Genomic DNA, 18,916 nt, shown 5'->3' with positions numbered 1-18,916 from the left:
GGGGGCTGACTGGGGCTGGGGAAGGAAGTCTGAGGCTGGAGTGAAAACCTAAACCACCACCTGGGGAAGCTGCGCAGAGCCCAGAAGGATGAGGGGGGAGCGAGGCAGGGTGGTGCCCGTAGCTGGGCCCCTGTTGGTGGTTGATGGCCATCAGCCCACCCACACCCTTTGTCCAGACGAGTGGACAACCATCCAGCCCTCGACAACCTAGGAGGTGGGCAATGCTGTCACACCTGTTTTACAGAGGATGCTGAGGCCCAGGGAGGGACACCTGAAGCAAATTCACAAGGGGCTGGGAACAAAGTCTGATGACCTGCTGGGCTTTGAGCAAGCTCCTCGAGCCCCCGCCTCCCATCCTCCATAACACATGCGTAATGCTCCACTCCCCACTTCTGAGGTGGTGAGGACCTAGTGAGGCGGCATGTGAAGAACTCAGCACAGGGGTCTGGCTCTTGCTAAGTGCACAGCTGACCACTGCGATTCAGCCACCTTGGAGCAGGAAGGGGATGGAGTCCTCAGGGTGCCTGCAGTGAGGGGTCAGCTATTTGCATCCACTCTCCCTGCAGGCACAGGTGTGGGGAGGGGAGGAAGGGAGTGACAAGGACTCTAGGTTGGAACTCTGGCCTCACCACCAATCATCACAAGTGGCAGAGCGGGGGATCAACGAGTCTTGAGCTGAACTGTCACATCACATCATCTGCTAGTCAGGGCTCTGCTGCTGTATCCCCTGGGGAGGGAGCGCTTAGGGACAGAAAGGAGGGGCACAGGGAGATTCGGTCCTGTGCCCTCACTTCCGTCCCTCCACCCACACTCCACCCGAGCTCTGGGCCCTTCTGGTCCCTGCACCCTACCACAAAACCCCAACCCATCATATCCCCTCTCCAAGCTCCACCCACCCTGGCAGAGCCAGCTACTCCTCCCCGAAAGTCCCCAGTCCCCTCGACAGTCAGCACTGCCACCCATCTTACTCCAAAGGGTTTATTAAGACAAGTTTCACATACAAGTCCAGGGCAGAGGGGATGGGGCTTATAAACAGGAACCTGGAAGGGGGCCAGAGGGCACAGGGTGGAACCAAAAAAGAGTGAAATAAATAGAGGAAGAGAGTGGAGGGCCTGGAGGGGAGACTGACAGACTATCACACAGTGATAACAACATGGGTAGGGGTGGGGCTCCATTAAAATCCCATTTATTTATACAGATATACAGGGAGTTATGGGGGACTGGGGGGACCCCACTCCACCCTCCATGCCCCAGGGAGGGACAAGAGAAGTCCATCTCTCCCCATGGGTGACCCCATGGGGGTCTGGGGGGCTGCCCTTGGAGAAGTGTTTGGGGAGGTAGGGGTGGGCTCCTCCCCCAAGGGCATCACCTGCTCCTCAGGCAGTTACTGGCCCTGGAGATGTTGGGTAGTGTCTGGAAAGCTGCATTGAGGGAACTGGAGGGGAGGGGAGTTCACTGGGCACACTTCTGGGGTGGGCGAGGCCCAGCACTCCCACTGATGATGACCCGGCTCCCACTGGCTCCAGGGCCCCTCCCAGCACGGCTCCCACCCAGGTCCCTGGAGGTGGAGAGGAGGGGTCAGGGGTTCAAAGAGAGAACCTGGCACCTTCTGGCGTCTTGGAAAAGCTGATCCCCAAGGACACCCAGCCCTGGTTGTGTGGCCCCCGAGAAGGTAACTCAGAGACCTGGAGTGAGTGTCAGGGTGAAGAGAAAATTCCCAGAGGCCATCCTGGAGGAAGATTCCTGAAGGAGGCCACTCCCTGGCTGGGTGCTCGGGGAAGGGCAGGCCATGGGGAGGGCCTCCTGAGGAAAGGGCCGTTAGCACCACCAGGCTCCAAGGCAGGCAGGGAGAGGCCGGGCCTCCGGGCCTCCAGACTGAGGCTGGGAGTCACCTATGGGAGACAGAAGGGAGGGGAGACTGGACCACGACCTCCAGGGTGCAAAAGGTCAGGCAGCTCTGGGCCCCTCCAGGCCTCAGCCCCTCCTCTGAATGCCCAGGGGCTACCCTGGCAATTCTCACAGGGCATCCCAACTAGGATTTCAGGACATGGAGTCCTCTGGAAATGCAGGCGAAGGGGTGTATTTGAGGGCCCCATCAGGGGTGAGAATGCAGGGGGTTTCCTCCTTCCGAGGCCAAGCCTCCCTCCTGTCTGGCCACTCACCTCAGTCCCACCTGCCTGGCCCCACTTCCCAGCCAGCGTGGCGGCCTGGGCGGGGCCAGGTGGGCATCATACGAAGACCTTGGCCAGGGCATCAGCACCCGCGCTGGCAATGAGGGCCTTGCTGGGGTGGCAGGCAACAGCGTGGATGGCCTCCTCGTGCTTTTTGCGGTGGGCCGTGATCTCCTGAACGCATGTTTTGTTGTCCAGGCTCCAGAGACGCAGGGAGCAGTCATGGCCTGTGCAGGTGTGGGAGCAGAAGGGGCTGTCACCCAGCAGCACCGGGTCCCCCGGCTCCTTACTCAGACCTGTGCCCCTAACCCGGCCTCACCCAAAGGACTCAGAGGCAGGTGGGGGCTCGATCTTCTGCCAGGTCACCTCCAGACGCCCAACAGGAAGGACAGCCCTTCTGTCCAGGCTATCATGCAGCCACCTAGTATTTACTAAGCTCCTGCTGTGTGCTGGGTGCGGGGGCAGTGAACAAAACAGGCGAATCTCCCTGCCCCTGTGGTGCTGACACTCCAGTGTGGGAGACAGAGTAAACAAGACAGACCCAACAAGTGCTGTGAGCACAAGTCAGTCAGTGAGAGGACCGTGTGGCCATGGGGGTACGGCAGGGGAAGAGCCTTCCAGGCAGCAGGGACAGCCAGGGGAAAGTCCTGAGGATGGGCAGCCTGGTGGGGGCGGGAGGAAGGAGGTGAGAGTGGGGAGCAGACTGGGCGGGGCCCAGGGCCACGAGCCACTATGGGGAGGTGGCCTGACACGCATTACCAGGATCCAGCAGGCTGCGAGGGAGGCTGGTTCTATTTGTCCCTTTCTGGGGGGACCTGGGCCCTGTCCTGAGTCTTCTCTGCTTGGGCTTGACCTCACCACCATCTGCTCGCTGGGCTGTCCTCCTCGGAGGCAGCCGCTAATGTCCTGGGGGCCCACACCCTCTACCACCACTGCCACGCCTCTGTGTGCTCGTGAGCTGGCTGGCTGACACCCCAAGCAAAGTATGACGCTGGGCAGCAGAAGTGAGAGAAAGCTCTACCCAACGGCAGGCTCAGCTGGTCAGGCCTCTGTGACTGCCAGTGCACGCCCTTCACCCCCAGGGGAGCTGCAGCCCCTTTTCCACCTGCCCAAGTCCCACCCCATCCCTCTGAGAAGTAGTCACTGGGGCTCAGTGCCTTTATCCACAGAGAGCAGGTGGCGCCAAAAGCTAAAATCCCTTGTGGTGATTGAGTTAGATATTCAATATCACTTTGCTGACCAAGTGAAGTGACTTCTCTAGCCTCAGTTTCCACATCTGTACAATGAGGATGACAGCACCAACCTCATAGGATTATTCAAATTAAATGAGATACTGTAGGCAAGGGCCTCGGGGCACTCTGAGTGCACAGTGCTTTGCTGTCCCCACTATGACGACCAGTTATTCCAGCCATGGAGAGGCTCCCAGCCCTGCTGTGACAACACTCCCACCAACTCCCCAACTCAGGAGGCCCCCAGGACACTCCCTCGGGACCAGGGCCCAAGTCTCTTCTTCCTCTCCCCAGCAGGAGAGGAAGGCACATGCCCTTGCTTGCTCCTTAGGAGCCAGGAAGCTCCCGACTTACTTCCTGACATCAGGAACACGCCACTGGGGTCCACAGCTAGGCAGGTGACTGCATCCAGGTGGGCAACCATTGAGTGCACAGATTTCCCTGCAGGGAGAGAGGGTGGGCGGCAGGTTACTTCCCAACTCTGCACCTTGCCTGGGAAGGTGAAGGGAGGACTCGGGGGGACACCGAGAGCCTCCAATGTGGACACCAGGAGTTGTGCTTCGGAGCCTGGTCTACCCCTGCCCCTCACGAACACAAGTGAGTGGGGGCACCAGGAACGCTGGGTCTCACCTGTCCGGTTGTCCAGGAAGCGGATGCCTCTGTCATCATGGGCGGTGATGGTGAGGGGCTGGTTCGGGTGACTCACCACCTGGTTGATCTGGGTTGGGCCTGGGAGGAAAAAGAGGGAGGGGAAGAGGTCAAGGGTGAGGAGGTCAGAGAGACCAGGACAAAGACAAGAGGAGAACCACGGTCCCACATCTATCCTCTGCCTAGATGTTGCACAGGGCTGGGCACCCCAGCCGCTGCCTTCCCTAGGCCCCGCACTTCATCTGTGCAGTAGACACCGGGCGCTGCCTTGGGTGGAACAGAGGGATAGCAAACATGAAGACGGCCTATCTGCTCCCCCAAGCAGTCCCTCAGAGTGTCTCCCTGCAGCCCTTGTGAGTGCCTCGTGCTATTCGTAAGGGCAGTGACCGAGACCCTAACTCCTTTCTGCTCAGAGTCCCCAAAGGGGAGCCACCTTCTGCTGACGGGGCATCAGGTCACCAAAGCCACAGGAGGAACTGGGACCCTGGAGACATTCAGACCCGAGCCCCTGGCCCCAAGGACCCCTTACCGCTGTTCCCCCGGGAGTCCAGTGTGAGGAGGGCATTGCCAGCTTCCACGTCATACAGGACGGTGTCGCCAGAGCGGAAGGATGCCACGATGTGGGCAGACTCGGTGCTGGTAAAGGCCACTGAGGTTGGGATCCCGTGATCTGAAGGCAGAGAGGAGGGAAGGCTACCTGACAGCCCCAGTCCTACCCTGGGGGTGGGGGACAGGAGCTGTCCCTCCCCTGCGGCCTCCAGCTCTGGATGGCCCCCGTGCGAGGTATCAGGGTCCCCACTACCTCCTCGTCCCTCTACTCACCACTGGCTGTGGAGAAGGTACAGAGGCAGGTTGGGCTGCCGCTGCTGGGGTCCCAGATGCGGACTGTGCCATCGGCAGAGCAGGAGGCCAAGCGCTGGGAGGTGGGACTGAAGGCCAGGCCCCACACAGCATCCCCATGGCCCTCCAGGACGTGGCTCAACACGCTCGGGTCTGGATCCGCCGGAGGGAGGAAAGGGCTGCGTCAGAGCTGCTGGCCCCAGGGTTGACAGCCTGGGGCCACCGGCTCTGCACTCAAGTCACCTCTTCACCCAGGTTCGCACCAAATCCTCACGCCCCAGAGGCGCTCCCGCTCCGACCACAGGCTGGGCCGCAAGGGTGTCAGGGCTCTGAAGGCGCCCAGAGTGGAAGCTACAGAAGGCAGGACCCTGTTCCCTGTCATCCCCCCGGCCTGAGACAGTGCCTGGCACAAAGCCGCTGTTCCATAGAATTTTTAGGACTTACTTAAGGGGACAAGAAACAAAGGTAGCTCTGTGGCCCTGAGACCCTTTGCAGCCTGGCCCTTGCAGGTGGCCCCACCCTTGGTCCCCACACTTTTCTGCTCAAGTGCACAGCCTTGCCCAGTCTCTCCAAAGCCCTTGGTCATTCCCCTCCCGGGTCACTCGAGTCCACACAGAGTACTCTGGTCTGGCCCTGCTGACACCCGAGGTGTGACAGCTTGCTTGGCCCAGAGCAGATACTGCCTGGCACTGACCCATGACTTCTGACAGGGTGTGACTATTCCTCAGAAAACAGTATACAGTCCCTGAAGGGAGATGCAGACCTCTAAACTCTGCCATGACAGGCCGCAGCACAGACACAGAGCCATGTTTGTGACCAAAGGGGTCATCAAAAGAAGTGTCAGAGGTCGGGGTGGGGGCAGACACTGAACAGAAGCAGCGAGTCTGGTCACTTCTCTACCTAATCTTCAAGTATGAAGCACAAACTCCCTACAACGTGGCTCAGATAACTGCTCCCGTCCCCTCTGTTCCACCTCCCCCTAACCCGCATCTCTGCTCAGCCATGTAGACACAGGCGGAGCAGAGCACCAAGCACCACCGGGCTCACCACGCCTCTGCCTGGGCTGGTCCATGGCCCCAAAGCCCAACCCCAATCAGCTCCTCTGGGAAACCCTCCCTCTCTGCCACCTCCTGCCTCATTTTGTCCGACCTCAGTCATGCACTGAATCACGCTGTCCCACACATCACCAGGCTGGGAGCCCTCGACATCCCCGCCCCAGCACCCGCAGTGTCAGGCCTGGGCAAATGCCAGAGGTGTTGGCGGAACCACTGGTGGGATGATGGGATGGATGGTGGGGGAAAAGGAAGGCCAGGGGAGGGAGCTGTCCTCACCGTAACCATCATAGGGGTCCATGTTGAGGTCTGGAATCTTCCAGCTGTGGATGCGGGCATCTGCCCCACCACTGTAACAGTACTCACTGTTGCTGCCCACAGCTACTGCCAACACGGGGCCCCTGGAGGACATCGAGGTGGGTGAAGAGGGCAGATAAACGGCTCCGGGCTCGCCCCTCCCCCAGCCCCTCCAAGGGACCTTGAAGTGCTCCACTGGCATTTTTCAAGAATGGCCAAAAGGAATTCAGCCTGAGGACCTCTGGTTGTGCCCCTGGGGCAAATGGCCTGTTCCTGTCCTCCTCCGAGGGCTGTGCTGAGAACCAGCTCCAGGAGCACGGCAGGGGAGTGTACAGAGGGTCACGGGGATTCGGAGCCCTCCTGCTGCCTGGCCTCCTGCCTTGGCCCCCTGCCTTGGCCCCCTGGGATGGCTGTGAGAGGGCCAGGGGTCAGTCCACCTTGGGGCACTTGCCTACCTGTGAGCCCGGAAGGCATGGATAGGTTCCACGTCCAACGCGGCATTCCTGTGGGGAGGCAGAGGAGCCGATGTCACCGGGAGCCCTTTGTCACCCTGACCCCCTGCGCCCAGAAGCCCCCACCCTCCCTACACTGGGGCTGTGGCTCTCACTTCTTGGCCGTGACCGCCTTCTGCAGGTTCCAGAGCTTGAGCGTGCCGTCCTCAGAAGCGGTGAGCAACGCCGACTGGCTGTGGTGGAAAGCCAGGGAGCGGATGCCATCGTAGTGTGAGCGCAGGGTGAATTTGGGGTTCCAGGTCTTCTTAAAGGCATCTTTGCTGTCAGACAGCTGGGGTAGGGGAGCTGCCTCAGTGTCTGCTCTCCACAGACAACAATACCCAGGGCTGTGAGCTCTCGCTCCACATCCAGCTCCACACCCAGCTCCACACGGAGCCCCTTACAGACTGGCCCCCAGCCCAGGCCCTCTCCCACTTCCTCCTTGCCTGAAGCATCCTCCCCCTCCCTCAGCAAGTTCCTGCCGTGTATAGGGACTGTGCTAGCTTCTGGGGATCTCACAACTCAGAGGAAGCCTGGGGGAGACGATCAGATCATCTTGATAGTGCAGAGGATTACAAACTATAAACTAGGAGCAGCGCCGTGAATTACAAATGTGCTGAGAGGCACCAGGTGCCCACCCTCCTCTGCAGGGGTCTGAAACACTTTCCTGAGTAAGTGACAAGCCAGTAAGACTTAACCAGATAAGGGGAGGGGATTGAGGACAAATACTGCATGTGCAAAGTCCCTGAGGCCAAGGCAGCAAGAGTGGATCCCGAGCCTGAGAGGAGGCCTGGGATTCAGGAAGCAAGGGATAGAATGGCAGGAGGAGAGGCCCGGAAAGTCAGCCAGAGCCACATGGTGGCCCACACTAAGAATGTGCATCCTTCCTCAACAACAGGGTAGCCAGGGAAGGGTTTAGAGCAGGGAAATGACACTGCTTGTTCTGGCCACCCCATGAGGGGGCCGGAACAGGAAAGACAGAAGTGGCTGCAGACAGAGAGGTGGGAAGAGGTCCCGAGGGAAGTCTCTCAGGGACAGGTCAGACACTGAGACCAGACGCTGGGGAGTGGAGAGGGGGACAAGCGCACACAGTAGGGAGAAGCTGGGGAGTAGAATCAACCCCAGAGATGCCACACAGATTCTGGTGGGTGTCGCTCCCCAGGTGGGGGACTCGGGGAGGGCCACTCAGGAGAGGAGAGGAGCAGATGGCCAGGCAAGCCTCAGGGCCCTGCCCCAAGGCAGGGAGCACTCCTGAGGAACCCCTTCATTTGGGCTGTCCACCAAGGTCCTCACTTCTGCCACAGCTGTTTAGGGCCAGAGGATCTACCCTCACACCCACACACTGCCCCCCAGGTGTCATGTCTCTGGGAGAGCAGAGGGGACTACAGCACACTCCCTGCTCAAACCCTCCGCCCAGCCTCACTTCCCAGCACCCCGCAGCAGCGCCCCAACCCTGCTAGGAACACCAACCACCTGCAATCCCGCTAGAAGCTGTGGTAAGTGCTCCACCAGAGGAAAACGCTCATATACGCCTCTTTCAGATTCCCAGATAGCCAGAGGCCTGGCCACGGGTTCCAGGCTCAGGACACTGGCCTGAAGGTCTCCCTTCATTCCAGCCCAATTGCCCCACCAGCCTCCATGCATATCAGATTGGCCCAACTTTTTGTTTTATTTTGTGGCTTGAGGTCGCCTTCCCTTCAACAGTTGGCTCAATGCCCACCTCCTACACAGACTTTCTTACTGGCCCAGCTGCTGACCCAGCACCCCCTCCTCTGATACTGTATTTTGACTCAGCGCCCCCTTCATCCCTGCCTCCTACCCATGTCGGGTCCTGAGCTCAAGGTGCATGTAAGCCCCAGGTGGGAGGGAGCATCGCCTAGAGAAGGAGCCTGGCAGCGTGATTAAAACACAGGCTCCGGAGTCTTCTAGGCCAGGCACCTCAGTGACCCAGGCCAAGTCCCACCATCTGTCTGCGTCGCACCCCTATGTGACACAGGCTGAGCTGTCAGATGATCTCACGTCGTCCTCATGTGTGAGGGGCTGAGCACAGGCCAGGCACACAACCAGAGCCGAGCCAGTCCTGGCACTGTGCAGGGCACCCAGTGGGGGCCTGTTGGGGATGGGGCACCCCAAGAACTTACATCACAGCTGAGGTCGTTGTCGTTGGTGACGGTGAGATCTGCCAAGTCCCCCAGGCTCACCTCCCCGCCCCCGATAGTGTCCATGATGAAAACGTCTGAGGAGAAGCCAAAGGAACCTGGTAGGGGGAGGGGAGGGGGGAGCAGAGAGGGGCAGGGAGAGAGAGAGAAAGACAGAGAGAGGCAGAGAGAGAGATAAGGAGTGAGAAAGAGACAGGGAGAGAACAAGATCAAGAATCACAGCTGGAAAGAAAGAGAGAGAGACAGACAGACAGACAGGGCAGGACAGACAAAAAGAGAGGGAGACAGACAGACGAACTTTTGGGACAGGGAGGCTGCAGACTAGAGGCTGGGCCTCGACCTGAGGACACAGAAGCCCTGGGCTTAGCTCTGCAGCCTCCCTCTGCCATGGGCCCCTCAGGACTGGACCAGGATGGAGGGGCCTCTTACCTTCGTGTGGCCGGGGCTGTGGTGTGCCAGGAGGCGGGCCAGTCACTTTGGGTGGCAGCCCATCCACATCCCGAAGGTCGGCCAAAATTCCCTGGAGTTTGACCCGCCGGCTTTCTGCAGGGACAAAGAACAGGGCAACAGTCACCAGTTCAACTCAGCCACGTGCAGGATGCCTTCCCCACCACCGAAAGCCTCTCCTGCAACTGTGGGGAGGCTGGGAAGCCCTGGGCCAGGGGTTGGGGTGGGGGACAGGCAGAGGAGACAGACCGAAATGAGACCCTCCATGGGCTGCCCCTGGTGGGGCCTCAGTCCCCAGCCATCCTACGTGACCTCTGAGGGCCTCGGACCTCAGAGTCACAGGACAGGAAGAAGCAGCAGTCCTGCCCCATCGGCCTCCCCGCTCTGCATCCTGTTACCTCCCTGAGGTCCACCAAGAACTGGCCACTCGACTGGAGGGCTGGAGGCCCTGTCTCAGGAAGAGCTGGGCCTGCCTGTGTCCCCACAGGGACTTTCCAGGGAAGGGGAGAGGGCCTGGCCACCATGGCGCAGGCCTCCTACTCTCCCCAGCCACCCTCCTCTCAGGAAGCGTATCCGTCCGGTGGAGACCCTGGGGCAGGAAGCAGCTGCAGGCAGCTGTGTGCCCGCGATGAGGAAGGCTGGCCAGAAAGCCCTCAACTCACCCAGTTCATGGTGGGTCCCCTCCCCAGCGCACCGCCGAGGGTCTGGAGAGCCCTCCCCATCTTCTCCTGAGCCCAGAAAATCAAATTCGTTGATGGCATCCTCTGAGTCGTCCTCCTCATCTTCGTCCTCCATTTCAGGCACCAGGGCCTTGGAGGGCAGCTGGGGCATGAAGAAAACCAGATAGAGGTCAGGGGCTCCTGCCAAGAGCCCATGCCTGCCAGGTGTCCACGAACAGAGGTGGGATTCCTGACCTCCGCCCCTCCACAGCGTCGGGCCCCAAGCCCGAACTTTGACGCCGAGCTCCCCCTGCTGGGCGCCTCTGGGGCTGCTCCTCACTAGGGAGGGGGCAGTGCCGGGCTCCAGTCCCATTCCACTTCCTCCACCTCCAGCTGTGACCCCCACAGGCAAGGGCCCTCCTCCTGGCTTTTGCTTAGGCTGTTCTGGCTCCTGCCCCAACCCCCATCCCCCAAACCCACCACAGCACTTCTCATGAAAGAACATCAGATAAGGCAACAGCCTGACTCAGGGGCAAGGGAAGATATATCTGTGTTTATGGGTGTACATGAGCGTAGGGAGTCACACAATTAAAGTAAGAACAGACTCACAGGTATAACAGTAATAATAAACGCCCTGTGCCCACCTCTACGCGTTATTCAGTGCACTGAATTAGCGTCACACATGATTTCATGACCCCCTGAATAGTTCTCATTACAAATGAGGAAACTGAGGCTGAGCAGAGGGCAACCCCTTGCCCCTTATACCAGGTTCAAGCCGTTCCATATACACTAAGACAGCTCTAGGCCATGAGGTTCTCTGGGGTTTTCTAAGTCTTCCTTGTAACTTCCTATATCAGCTGAGTTTTTGTTTTCTTATATAACAAGCAGCAGCTACTTTTAGAATGAGAGACGACACCTCGGTTCCTCCATTCTGAGAAACAGAATGCTGGGCAAGTGAATGCTGTGTTTGCCGAGTTTCCCACGGTTGGTCTTCACCAGGGGTAAGAGCCAAATAAGGCATCTTGTTTTCCTCAGTTCACAAGCCGGGACCCCATCCCAGACATGTGAACTCAGGAGCAGCCTCGCATCTGCGTTTCCCCACTCGGACACCTTTGATACCCACCCTTATGAAGTGACACTGTTCACCCCTCGTGGTGTAAGCACCACTGCATTTTACAGTGTCATCAGGGTGCTGTGTCTTTGGAACCACAAAGACTGCACTTAAATGGCTTAAGGGAGTTCTGAAATTTTCAGACAGTTTTGATGTCTGACTTCTGCCTTAAGTGCTGGCTTAAGACTGGGACTCTCAGCACTGGGATTCTGAGACCAGTGGACAAAAGTACCACCTCTTCCAGGAAGCCCTCTCCCTCTTAAGTGTTCCCTGCCTGGGCCCAGCCTCAGTCAGCCTGTGAATTCCTCAAGGGTGGGGCTGACCCCCTCCCACAGGCTCCCGAGCTGGGTCTGGAGGGTCCAAATTTGAAGACAACCCCACTAAGACATCCTTGAAGGGACAGCCTCTGGCCTGCATGGGAGGCCCAGAGGGATGGGACGTGGGTGTCTTTCTCTTCCTTTCCTGGAGAAGACCTAGGTCAAGGTTTAGACAGCATGCCCAGAGAGGCAAAGGCGGGGGTCAGAGCTCTACAGGGGTGTGGAACTGTATCAGGTGCTCTGAAGGGTCCATGAGGCAGGCCTTGTGCGGGGCTGTTCCACCATCACTGTCCAGGCTGTTAGTGCCAGGCCACCGCCATGCACTGCTCACGCTGCCACTGCCGAGCACCCAGAGTGGCAGCCACGGGCTCTCCATGTGCAAACTCATTTTAATTAATTAATTTCTCAACAACTCAGAGACAGGGACTATTAGCCCTGAGACTGAAAACAAGACAAAATCATGGGCCCAAAGTTACACAGCCAGGCCAGCGGCCACTCTGGGAGTCACAGTCTGGTCACTGAAGGCCAGATGTGTGGAGACAGAGGGCCTGGGGAGATGTGAGACCCCTATATAATGAGCCACCTCACAGGGCACGTGGGGCAGACGCAGTGACAGATGCAAAGGCCTAGAGGGTCGTGATAATTTCTAACAGGAGGAGCAGAGGAGTAGGAAGGTTTCCCATAGAAGGCTGAGGTGAGACCCGAAAAAGGAGTGACAATCCCAACAGGGGGCAGAGGAACCAGGTGTTCTGGACCAGGGACAGCATCAGAAACTCCAGACTCAGAGACACCCCGCATTTCCTGTAACCCCAATTCCAGTGTTCTGGCTCTGTGTTCCACTCCACTCGGTGTGTTCACTGAGAACCTAATCTTCCTGGGACCCTGTGCTGAGCCACGTTGGGGACACTGGAGACAGAATGGAGGCCGGGACTGACCTGATCCCTCACGGGCAGACCTTACACCAGACAGGAAGGACCCTGAGTGGTCTGGGTCAGGATGGGGGAGCCCGCAGGGGGCTCCTGTCCCTGTTGAGGGGAGGGGAGCAAGGACGAGTCAGAGATGGCTTCCTGGAGGAGGGAGTGTGTGAAGTGAGTCTGAGGAGGGAGGGACAAAGTTTGGGGGGGAAGGCTGGCTTAAGGAAAGCTCCTGAGGCCGCCTCCCACAGGCCCTCCTACATGGGCACAAGTCCCTGCCTCCTCTGTGGCACATCTCTCTGCCTGTGACTCCCTTTAAGCCCACCGCTGGCCACAAGCCCCTCCACGTCGGTACCGGACTCTATGTTTCTATATCCTTGCGGCCAGCAGAGAGCTTGGCCCACGAAGGCCAAGACTGATGTTCACTAGCCAGAAGAGACCACGCCATGCCTAAGGACAGCACAGTGGCTCTGGCAGTTAAGAAGCGGGGTGAGATGTGGTGGGAGCCAGGTCTCAGGCCCAGTTGAGGAGATCTGGACTCTATAGTCAGTGGGCAGTGTCCCTGGGCCTGGGTCCTGACACCAACAGCAGACCAGACACTTACATCCTATGAAGTCCCCCACCAAGCCCTACAACCTGCTCCAGGCTGAGCCGTAGCCCCTACTCAGGCTGAATTCAGGGTGCTGGGGAGAGAACAGTAAAAGACCCACATCGCCTCTGCCTCACAGAGCTCATAATCTACTTCGGGAGACAGAGAGCCAGAGCTATGTCAAAAAATTTCCAAGTGTGACTGTGGTCAGGCTAGCCTGAAGGAGAAAGCACTGTGGGAGGGCTGGCCTAGCTTAGAACGGCCTCTCGGGAACATCTGAGTCGAAGACGGGAGGATGGAGAGAGTGACAGGTGCAGGTGGAGAAGAGGTGGCCCTGACAGGATAGTTCTAGGCACCTCTGAAGGTTACTAAGGCAACGGCGTGGCTGGATAGGAGATGGGGACTCTGGGAAGAGATGTGATCAGGCCATGGACAGACCAGGCCCTAGAGTAGCCCCGACAGCGCTCGCAGGAGCGCTCTGGTGCTGGTTCACTCCTCGGAGCAGGGCTAGGAGGGCGCCCCGCTGGCTCCCGAGCTCACCTTCACACGCTGCTTCTTGTGCTGCACGCCATCCAACTCGTCATCCTCGTCACTGTCCTCATCCTCGCAGTTCTGCAGGAAGGGGATCTGCTCCAGCACCGAGCCGCCCAAGCGCTCTTTGCAGTCTTTGCCTGCCGCATTCCTGCCCACGACAGGGGTGCAGAGGGAGCGTTAGTCCTGCCAGGTGACAAAGCTCAGATGGGAGGGTGCCAAGGCTTGGTGGCCAGAGCCTGGACACAGCTCTGAGAGGAGGGGCAGAGCCACCTGGACCCCAGAGGAGCCTCGACTCTGATCATACCCAAGGCTCCAAGCCCAGCCTCTGGCTGACAGATGCTCCCTACAGCCTGAACCCTCACTGGGACCCCAGACTGCACCTAACTCCCTACTGAGCTCTGACCCACCCCCCGAGTTCCAGAGGATGAGCCCCCAGCCCTGACTACAAGTCTCCCCGCTTGTGCTGAGTCAGAAGGGGAGCCAGGCGAGAAAGTGCCCCTGACTCAGCCGCCCCATTCCCACAGCCCGGTCAAACCACAGCGCAGGCCAGGCGAGCGGCAGGGAAACACTCAGCAGGAAAGAGGAACCGGTCCCTTTATGAACACTCGGGCCCCTGACCACCTGCCCGGCCATGGGTGAGCCCACACCCGCCCCGCTGACAGCCAGCGCTCCAGTGTCCACGTCCACACTACTGTCCACACTACTGGCTCCTACGAGATGACAGGTTTTAGCCAAGGAGGTATTTGCCAAACCTGACACCAGGATAGAAAGGGGAACAGAATTCGAAGTTCAGATAAATGCAAACATCCTCCTTTTCTGCCACTGGCTGATGCTCTAGAGAGTTGTCAACTGCGCAGGTGTATGGTTGCAGCCCCGGGAGAGAGAGTTTTCCTCCGAGTTGCCAATACAGTTCTCACTTCCCGGCCTCCTATTTGTGCAGTGTCCCAGCTCAGTGGCCGGACACTATTCCCTGCATTTCCTCTCACAACACTAGCTGCCTCGGACAGGCCTCCAGTGCTGCTCCCCTCCCGGGCCCCTAGATGGGCTCAGCCCTCAGACCTCCTCTCTGCACCATCTATACTCCCTGCCCCAGTGACTGCCGAGTCCCAGGTGCTAGTGAACTAGAGGTATGCCCCCTCTACCACGCATGTCCATCCTCTCTTCCCTGACATTTGCAAGAGTCTCCTAACCAGCCTCCCTGGCCCTCCATCAGCCCTACTTCTCGAAGGAGACCAAGTATATCAGGTGATGTCGCACCCCTGCTCAAAACCACTGGCTTCCCACAATTCTTAGAGAGTAGAATTCCAGCTCCTTATCGTGGCCCATGAGGCCCTATTTAATGTGACTCCTGCCATTTCAGCCTCACCAGACCACAGCCCCAAATGCTGACTTTCTGACACCAGCCTTTATCAGGAGGGAAGAGGCACAGAGGGGTGCACCCACCAGGCCCCAGGGCTCACCTCTTGATCTGCTCCTCGATCTGTTTCACGAGCAGCGACTCGCCACCACTGAGTCCCCCGGGGCCCGGCGTGGCCCTGGGGCCCCCTTCACTGGGCTCCACAGCCCCGTTGAGTTCCAGCGATCGGCCCAGTAGGGACCGCACACGCTTGGACCGCATGTCCAGGATGGTGTCCGTGTAGCCTACCTCTTCCAGGTACCTGCAGGGAGGCAGAACCAGTGCGAGTTAGGTGCCTCCCGGCTTCCTGATACACTGCGGGGGCAGATGCAAACTGTGACAGTCCTTTTGGAGAAGCAACTTAAGACTATACACCAAAACTTTAAATAAGCATTTTCCGGACCCTGCCGTTTCACTTCCGAGACTATTTCCAGTGGGAGCCTTTATACACAGGCACCTTGCTGTCACAGATGCTTGTAGACATACCGTACGGGAGAGCCAAAACCCAGGGGCCAACCTACATGGCCACTGACAAGGACTATGGAAGCAAATTACTGATGGGACACTAAGCACAAGATAAATGAGGCAGAGTGCCAAGGAGAGATGGCTATGATAAACATCTTACCGAAGACTGTTATGTGTTCCTTACAGTTCAGGTATTTTAAAAAAAAACATGCATTAAGTATAGAGTGCACACACACACACACACATTTGTACTCTGCTCCCATCAGGCCTAGAAGGATACACACTACACGTTTAACAGCAGTGACCTCTGGAGAATGGGATTAGGGATATTAACAGGAACTTTTGCAATTTCCTCTACTCTTACAAATGAGCATTTATTACTCCTGCAATTTAAAAACCCAAAGCCAGCTGGGACTAGTCTAAAAGCTAAAAAAAAGGAAAAAAAAATCAACAATCGGTATCTTTGGCTTCAAAGGACTAGGGGACAAGAGTCCCTTGCTGGTCCTCAGGAGGCACCGCTAGAGTCTTTTTTGTTGACCCTGTCCTCATCCCTCTGGGGGCCCAGGCAGCAGACGGCATCTGCCTTTGCCTGCCTGCCATGTCTGGTGCCTGTGTGTGTCCGAGGCCTCCCCGCCGCCGATTAGCTGTGACCTGACAGATCACAGATACCCTCTCTGCACCTCGGTTGTTCATCTGTGAAAATGAGGGAAATGCTAGCAGCCATACCACATGGGGATCGATGTGAGGAACCCCCATGTGCAAAATGTTTAGCACGCTGCCCGGCACATACCTGGAACCTGGCAAAGGCAGCCTATGGCGATTATTCTTGGCGGGGGGTGGGGTGAGTGGTCACTGTTTGCACACACTGAATCTAGTGATTGCACTTCCAGATATTTAGCTTAAGGAAAGCAAGCATATGGACAGGTAACTTCCTGGTGTTTGTCACACTATTAAAAACACTTTCAGTGAAATACAAAAGAAGAGACTGACCGTAGGAAGTTATGATTATGATTACAGTGACAGACTTCATACAGGTCTTTCAATGATGCAACATAACTAATTTACGTGGAAAGATGTTCACAACACTTAGCAAAAGCAATGCATTACAAAACACTGTGAAGGGGAAGCCCCTGCTCTATAAAATACACACACACTCACGCACACACACACACTCACTCACGCATGCACGCACAAATACATATCCACAAACGAGATAACCTATGTGCCAAAATGTTTACAGGGGCATGAAATTCCTGTGTGATGGAATTATGAGTGATTTTTATTTTTTATGTGTTTCCCAAGTTTTCTAAAACACCCAAGTCTCTTTAATAAAAAGTAATTTCACATTACCCTTGGGGAAAAATGGCATGGAGGCATTTGGAGTTGCTTTCCGAGAGTGGGGGCCCCACATCTGCCTCCCTCACTCCCCCAGGCAGGGCTCCCCCTACAGGGTGACAGGTCATCTCAGCTGTAGCCAGCAGGGATCCTGATAGGTCAGGGTTCCCAGTGGGGACAGGAAGCACTGGAGTCTTCGGGCTTATCTCCCAAGCCAAATGCGTCTCCCCTCCCCCTCCCGCCCCCCTCCCCTGTACACTCACTGCCGGAGAAGCTGCCGCCCCTCCTTCCACACCAGCGGGCTGTTCTCCAGGGTGACTGACTCTACAGGGCCATTGGAGACTGGAGGGTGGAGAGAAGGAAGGCAGGCTTAGAGCGCCACCACGCACCACCACCTCCCCCATCCTCCTCACCCTCAAACCCCAGTCAGTCACTGTCACAGGTCCTACAGAGTCACTTCTTGAGAGTGTTTGAAGCCTACCCTCTCCCCTCTGTACACCTCCCCAAACCAGTCCCAGACTATCTTCAGACCCAGATCTAGTTCTGTTATTTCCCCACACAGGAAACAGGCTCAGTTCTAAGAGAATGGGCAGACTCACTAGGTTCAAGTCTGGCTCAGCGACTCCCAGCTGTGTGACCCTGAGCAGGTTAGGTGACCTATCTGAGCTTTAGTTTCCTCTTCTGAGAAATGAAGTTAATCATCATAGCCCCTACTCTTGGGACTGTTGTGAGGATTAAATGAGATAATCTATTTATTTTATTCATTGAATATTTATGGGGCATCTATTACATGCCCAGTCAATAAAGATCCCTGCCCGTGTGGAACTCACAGTCTGGCAGGAGAAGTCCGACATGAAGAACAGTGATCACAGGTCACCCAGGCCCTCACCTGGCTCACACCCCCCCCCAAGTCCTGGTGCTCTGGGACACTCCTCCCCGGACCTGGAAAGCCTTCCCTGCCTCCTGCGGTGAACTAATGCCTCCTTCAAGGAGCTTAGACTGTCAGGGACCTCATGTGTCTATGTCTATGTCACAGAGGGACAGCAGGCAGGACTTCCAGGATTCTTCACCCACCCTCTCTGTCCCCTGAGCACCCAGCAGTATCTGGTAGAGCAGCCCACAGGAAGGGCCCTGAGAGTGAGACCCCGCCCTGCCCCAGCCCGGCCCACCCTGCTTTCTGGGGAGCAGAGAGAAAGAGGTGGCCCATCTCCGCTCTCCTGTAACACATTTGGTTCTGTTCGGGGCGGGGGAGGGGGGCGGTAGGCAAGCAGGGAGGATGAGGGGTGAGTACCTTGTTCTGACAGTTCTGGTTTCTTCTCCCCTGGGTTCAGATCTGTCCCGAATTTCAATTTATGATATTTGGCCCTAAAAGAACAAACAATTAACAAATGAGAAACACAGGAGAGTAGACAGGGCCAGCCCTTGTCTCAGGAATCCCAAATCCCAGGTTTGCCCTCTTATCCGCTCTCCTGCCTCTGACGCTGAGCTGCCCGATTAGGAAGCAGCCCCAGCGGAGGAGGCGTCACAGATGGCACTGCGAAGAGCCCACTCCTTGGAGTCAGGCAAACTGGGCTGCCATCCCAGCTCCAGAGCCCTTGAAGAAGTTCTCGCCCTCACCCTACTGGAAGGGACAAGTGAGACAAGGAATGTCCGGTATTTGGTGTTATGAATACAGTTACTAGTTGTTTACCCTGAATCCCACCTACTACGTCTTGCTGTGTCCTCCTCTCCTAGAGCCATGCAGAACTGGATGATGGGGAAGAGAATGCTTGATCCCAAGTCTCCCTCAGCTGGAAGGTAGTACTGCCAGCTCCAAACCTCCCATTGGCCCTGCCTTGAAGGCAGGACCACGGACAGCAGGGCTCACCTCTCCTGCTTCAGTGCGTATTCTAACATCTTGATCCGGCGCACCAGGTCGGTCTTGAGATTCTCTTGCCCCTTCCTTTCTCCCTGGAGGAAGGCCACCTGAGCCTGCGGGGGGGGGGGGGGGGCGGGACGGGACAGAAGGAGACAAGAAGACAGCAGGGCTCAGGCTCACTGATGTGTGTCCCTCTCTCACTCAGGGACAATAAACTGCAGCCCCACCCCTGCAATGACATGCGGAGCTACTTCAGGCATGAAGACCCAGAGCTGGGGTTAATGGAGCGGTGAGAAGATGTGCTGGATCTGTTTCCATGCCGCCCACAATGGGAGAGCTGAAGAGAAGGCCTTAAGCCCTGAAATTAAATGAGGACAGCTTGGGCCTAACTTGGTCCCCGCCTT

The 18,916-nt window shown here is 57.5% G+C and overlaps 1 protein-coding gene across 2 annotated transcripts in view; it reads right to left on the bottom strand.

Annotated features, from left to right (window-relative positions):
• Nucleotides 1-962: 962 nt before the first annotated feature.
• The window catches only part of STRN4 (striatin 4), a 24,731-nt gene continuing 6,777 nt past the window's right edge, over nucleotides 963-18,916 (bottom strand). The window contains exons 2-18 of one of the 2 annotated variants that reach the window (XM_074369367.1): nucleotides 18,522-18,625; nucleotides 17,946-18,019; nucleotides 16,918-16,996; nucleotides 14,919-15,116; nucleotides 13,465-13,606; nucleotides 9,997-10,156; nucleotides 9,317-9,430; nucleotides 8,870-8,985; nucleotides 6,845-7,020; nucleotides 6,693-6,740; nucleotides 6,220-6,341; nucleotides 4,871-5,041; nucleotides 4,578-4,718; nucleotides 4,031-4,129; nucleotides 3,755-3,841; nucleotides 2,163-2,398; nucleotides 963-1,892 (exon numbers count right to left, since the gene is read on the bottom strand). In XM_074369367.1, coding sequence (XP_074225468.1) covers nucleotides 2,229-2,398; nucleotides 3,755-3,841; nucleotides 4,031-4,129; nucleotides 4,578-4,718; nucleotides 4,871-5,041; nucleotides 6,220-6,341; nucleotides 6,693-6,740; nucleotides 6,845-7,020; nucleotides 8,870-8,985; nucleotides 9,317-9,430; nucleotides 9,997-10,156; nucleotides 13,465-13,606; nucleotides 14,919-15,116; nucleotides 16,918-16,996; nucleotides 17,946-18,019; nucleotides 18,522-18,625 — 2,001 coding nt within the window. In that variant the 3' untranslated portion in view covers nucleotides 963-1,892; nucleotides 2,163-2,228. The remainder of the gene's footprint in view (nucleotides 1,893-2,162; nucleotides 2,399-3,754; nucleotides 3,842-4,030; nucleotides 4,130-4,577; nucleotides 4,719-4,870; nucleotides 5,042-6,219; nucleotides 6,342-6,692; nucleotides 6,741-6,844; nucleotides 7,021-8,869; nucleotides 8,986-9,316; nucleotides 9,431-9,996; nucleotides 10,157-13,464; nucleotides 13,607-14,918; nucleotides 15,117-16,917; nucleotides 16,997-17,945; nucleotides 18,020-18,521; nucleotides 18,626-18,916) is intronic. The other variant, XM_074369368.1, reaches the window with a different exon arrangement.

This window comes from Camelus bactrianus, chromosome 9, assembly GCF_048773025.1.
Source record: "Camelus bactrianus isolate YW-2024 breed Bactrian camel chromosome 9, ASM4877302v1, whole genome shotgun sequence".
NCBI lineage: Eukaryota > Metazoa > Chordata > Mammalia > Artiodactyla > Camelidae > Camelus > Camelus bactrianus.
The sequence above is the reverse complement of the archived record's forward strand: the minus strand, read 5'-3'. Positions and strand labels throughout refer to the sequence as shown.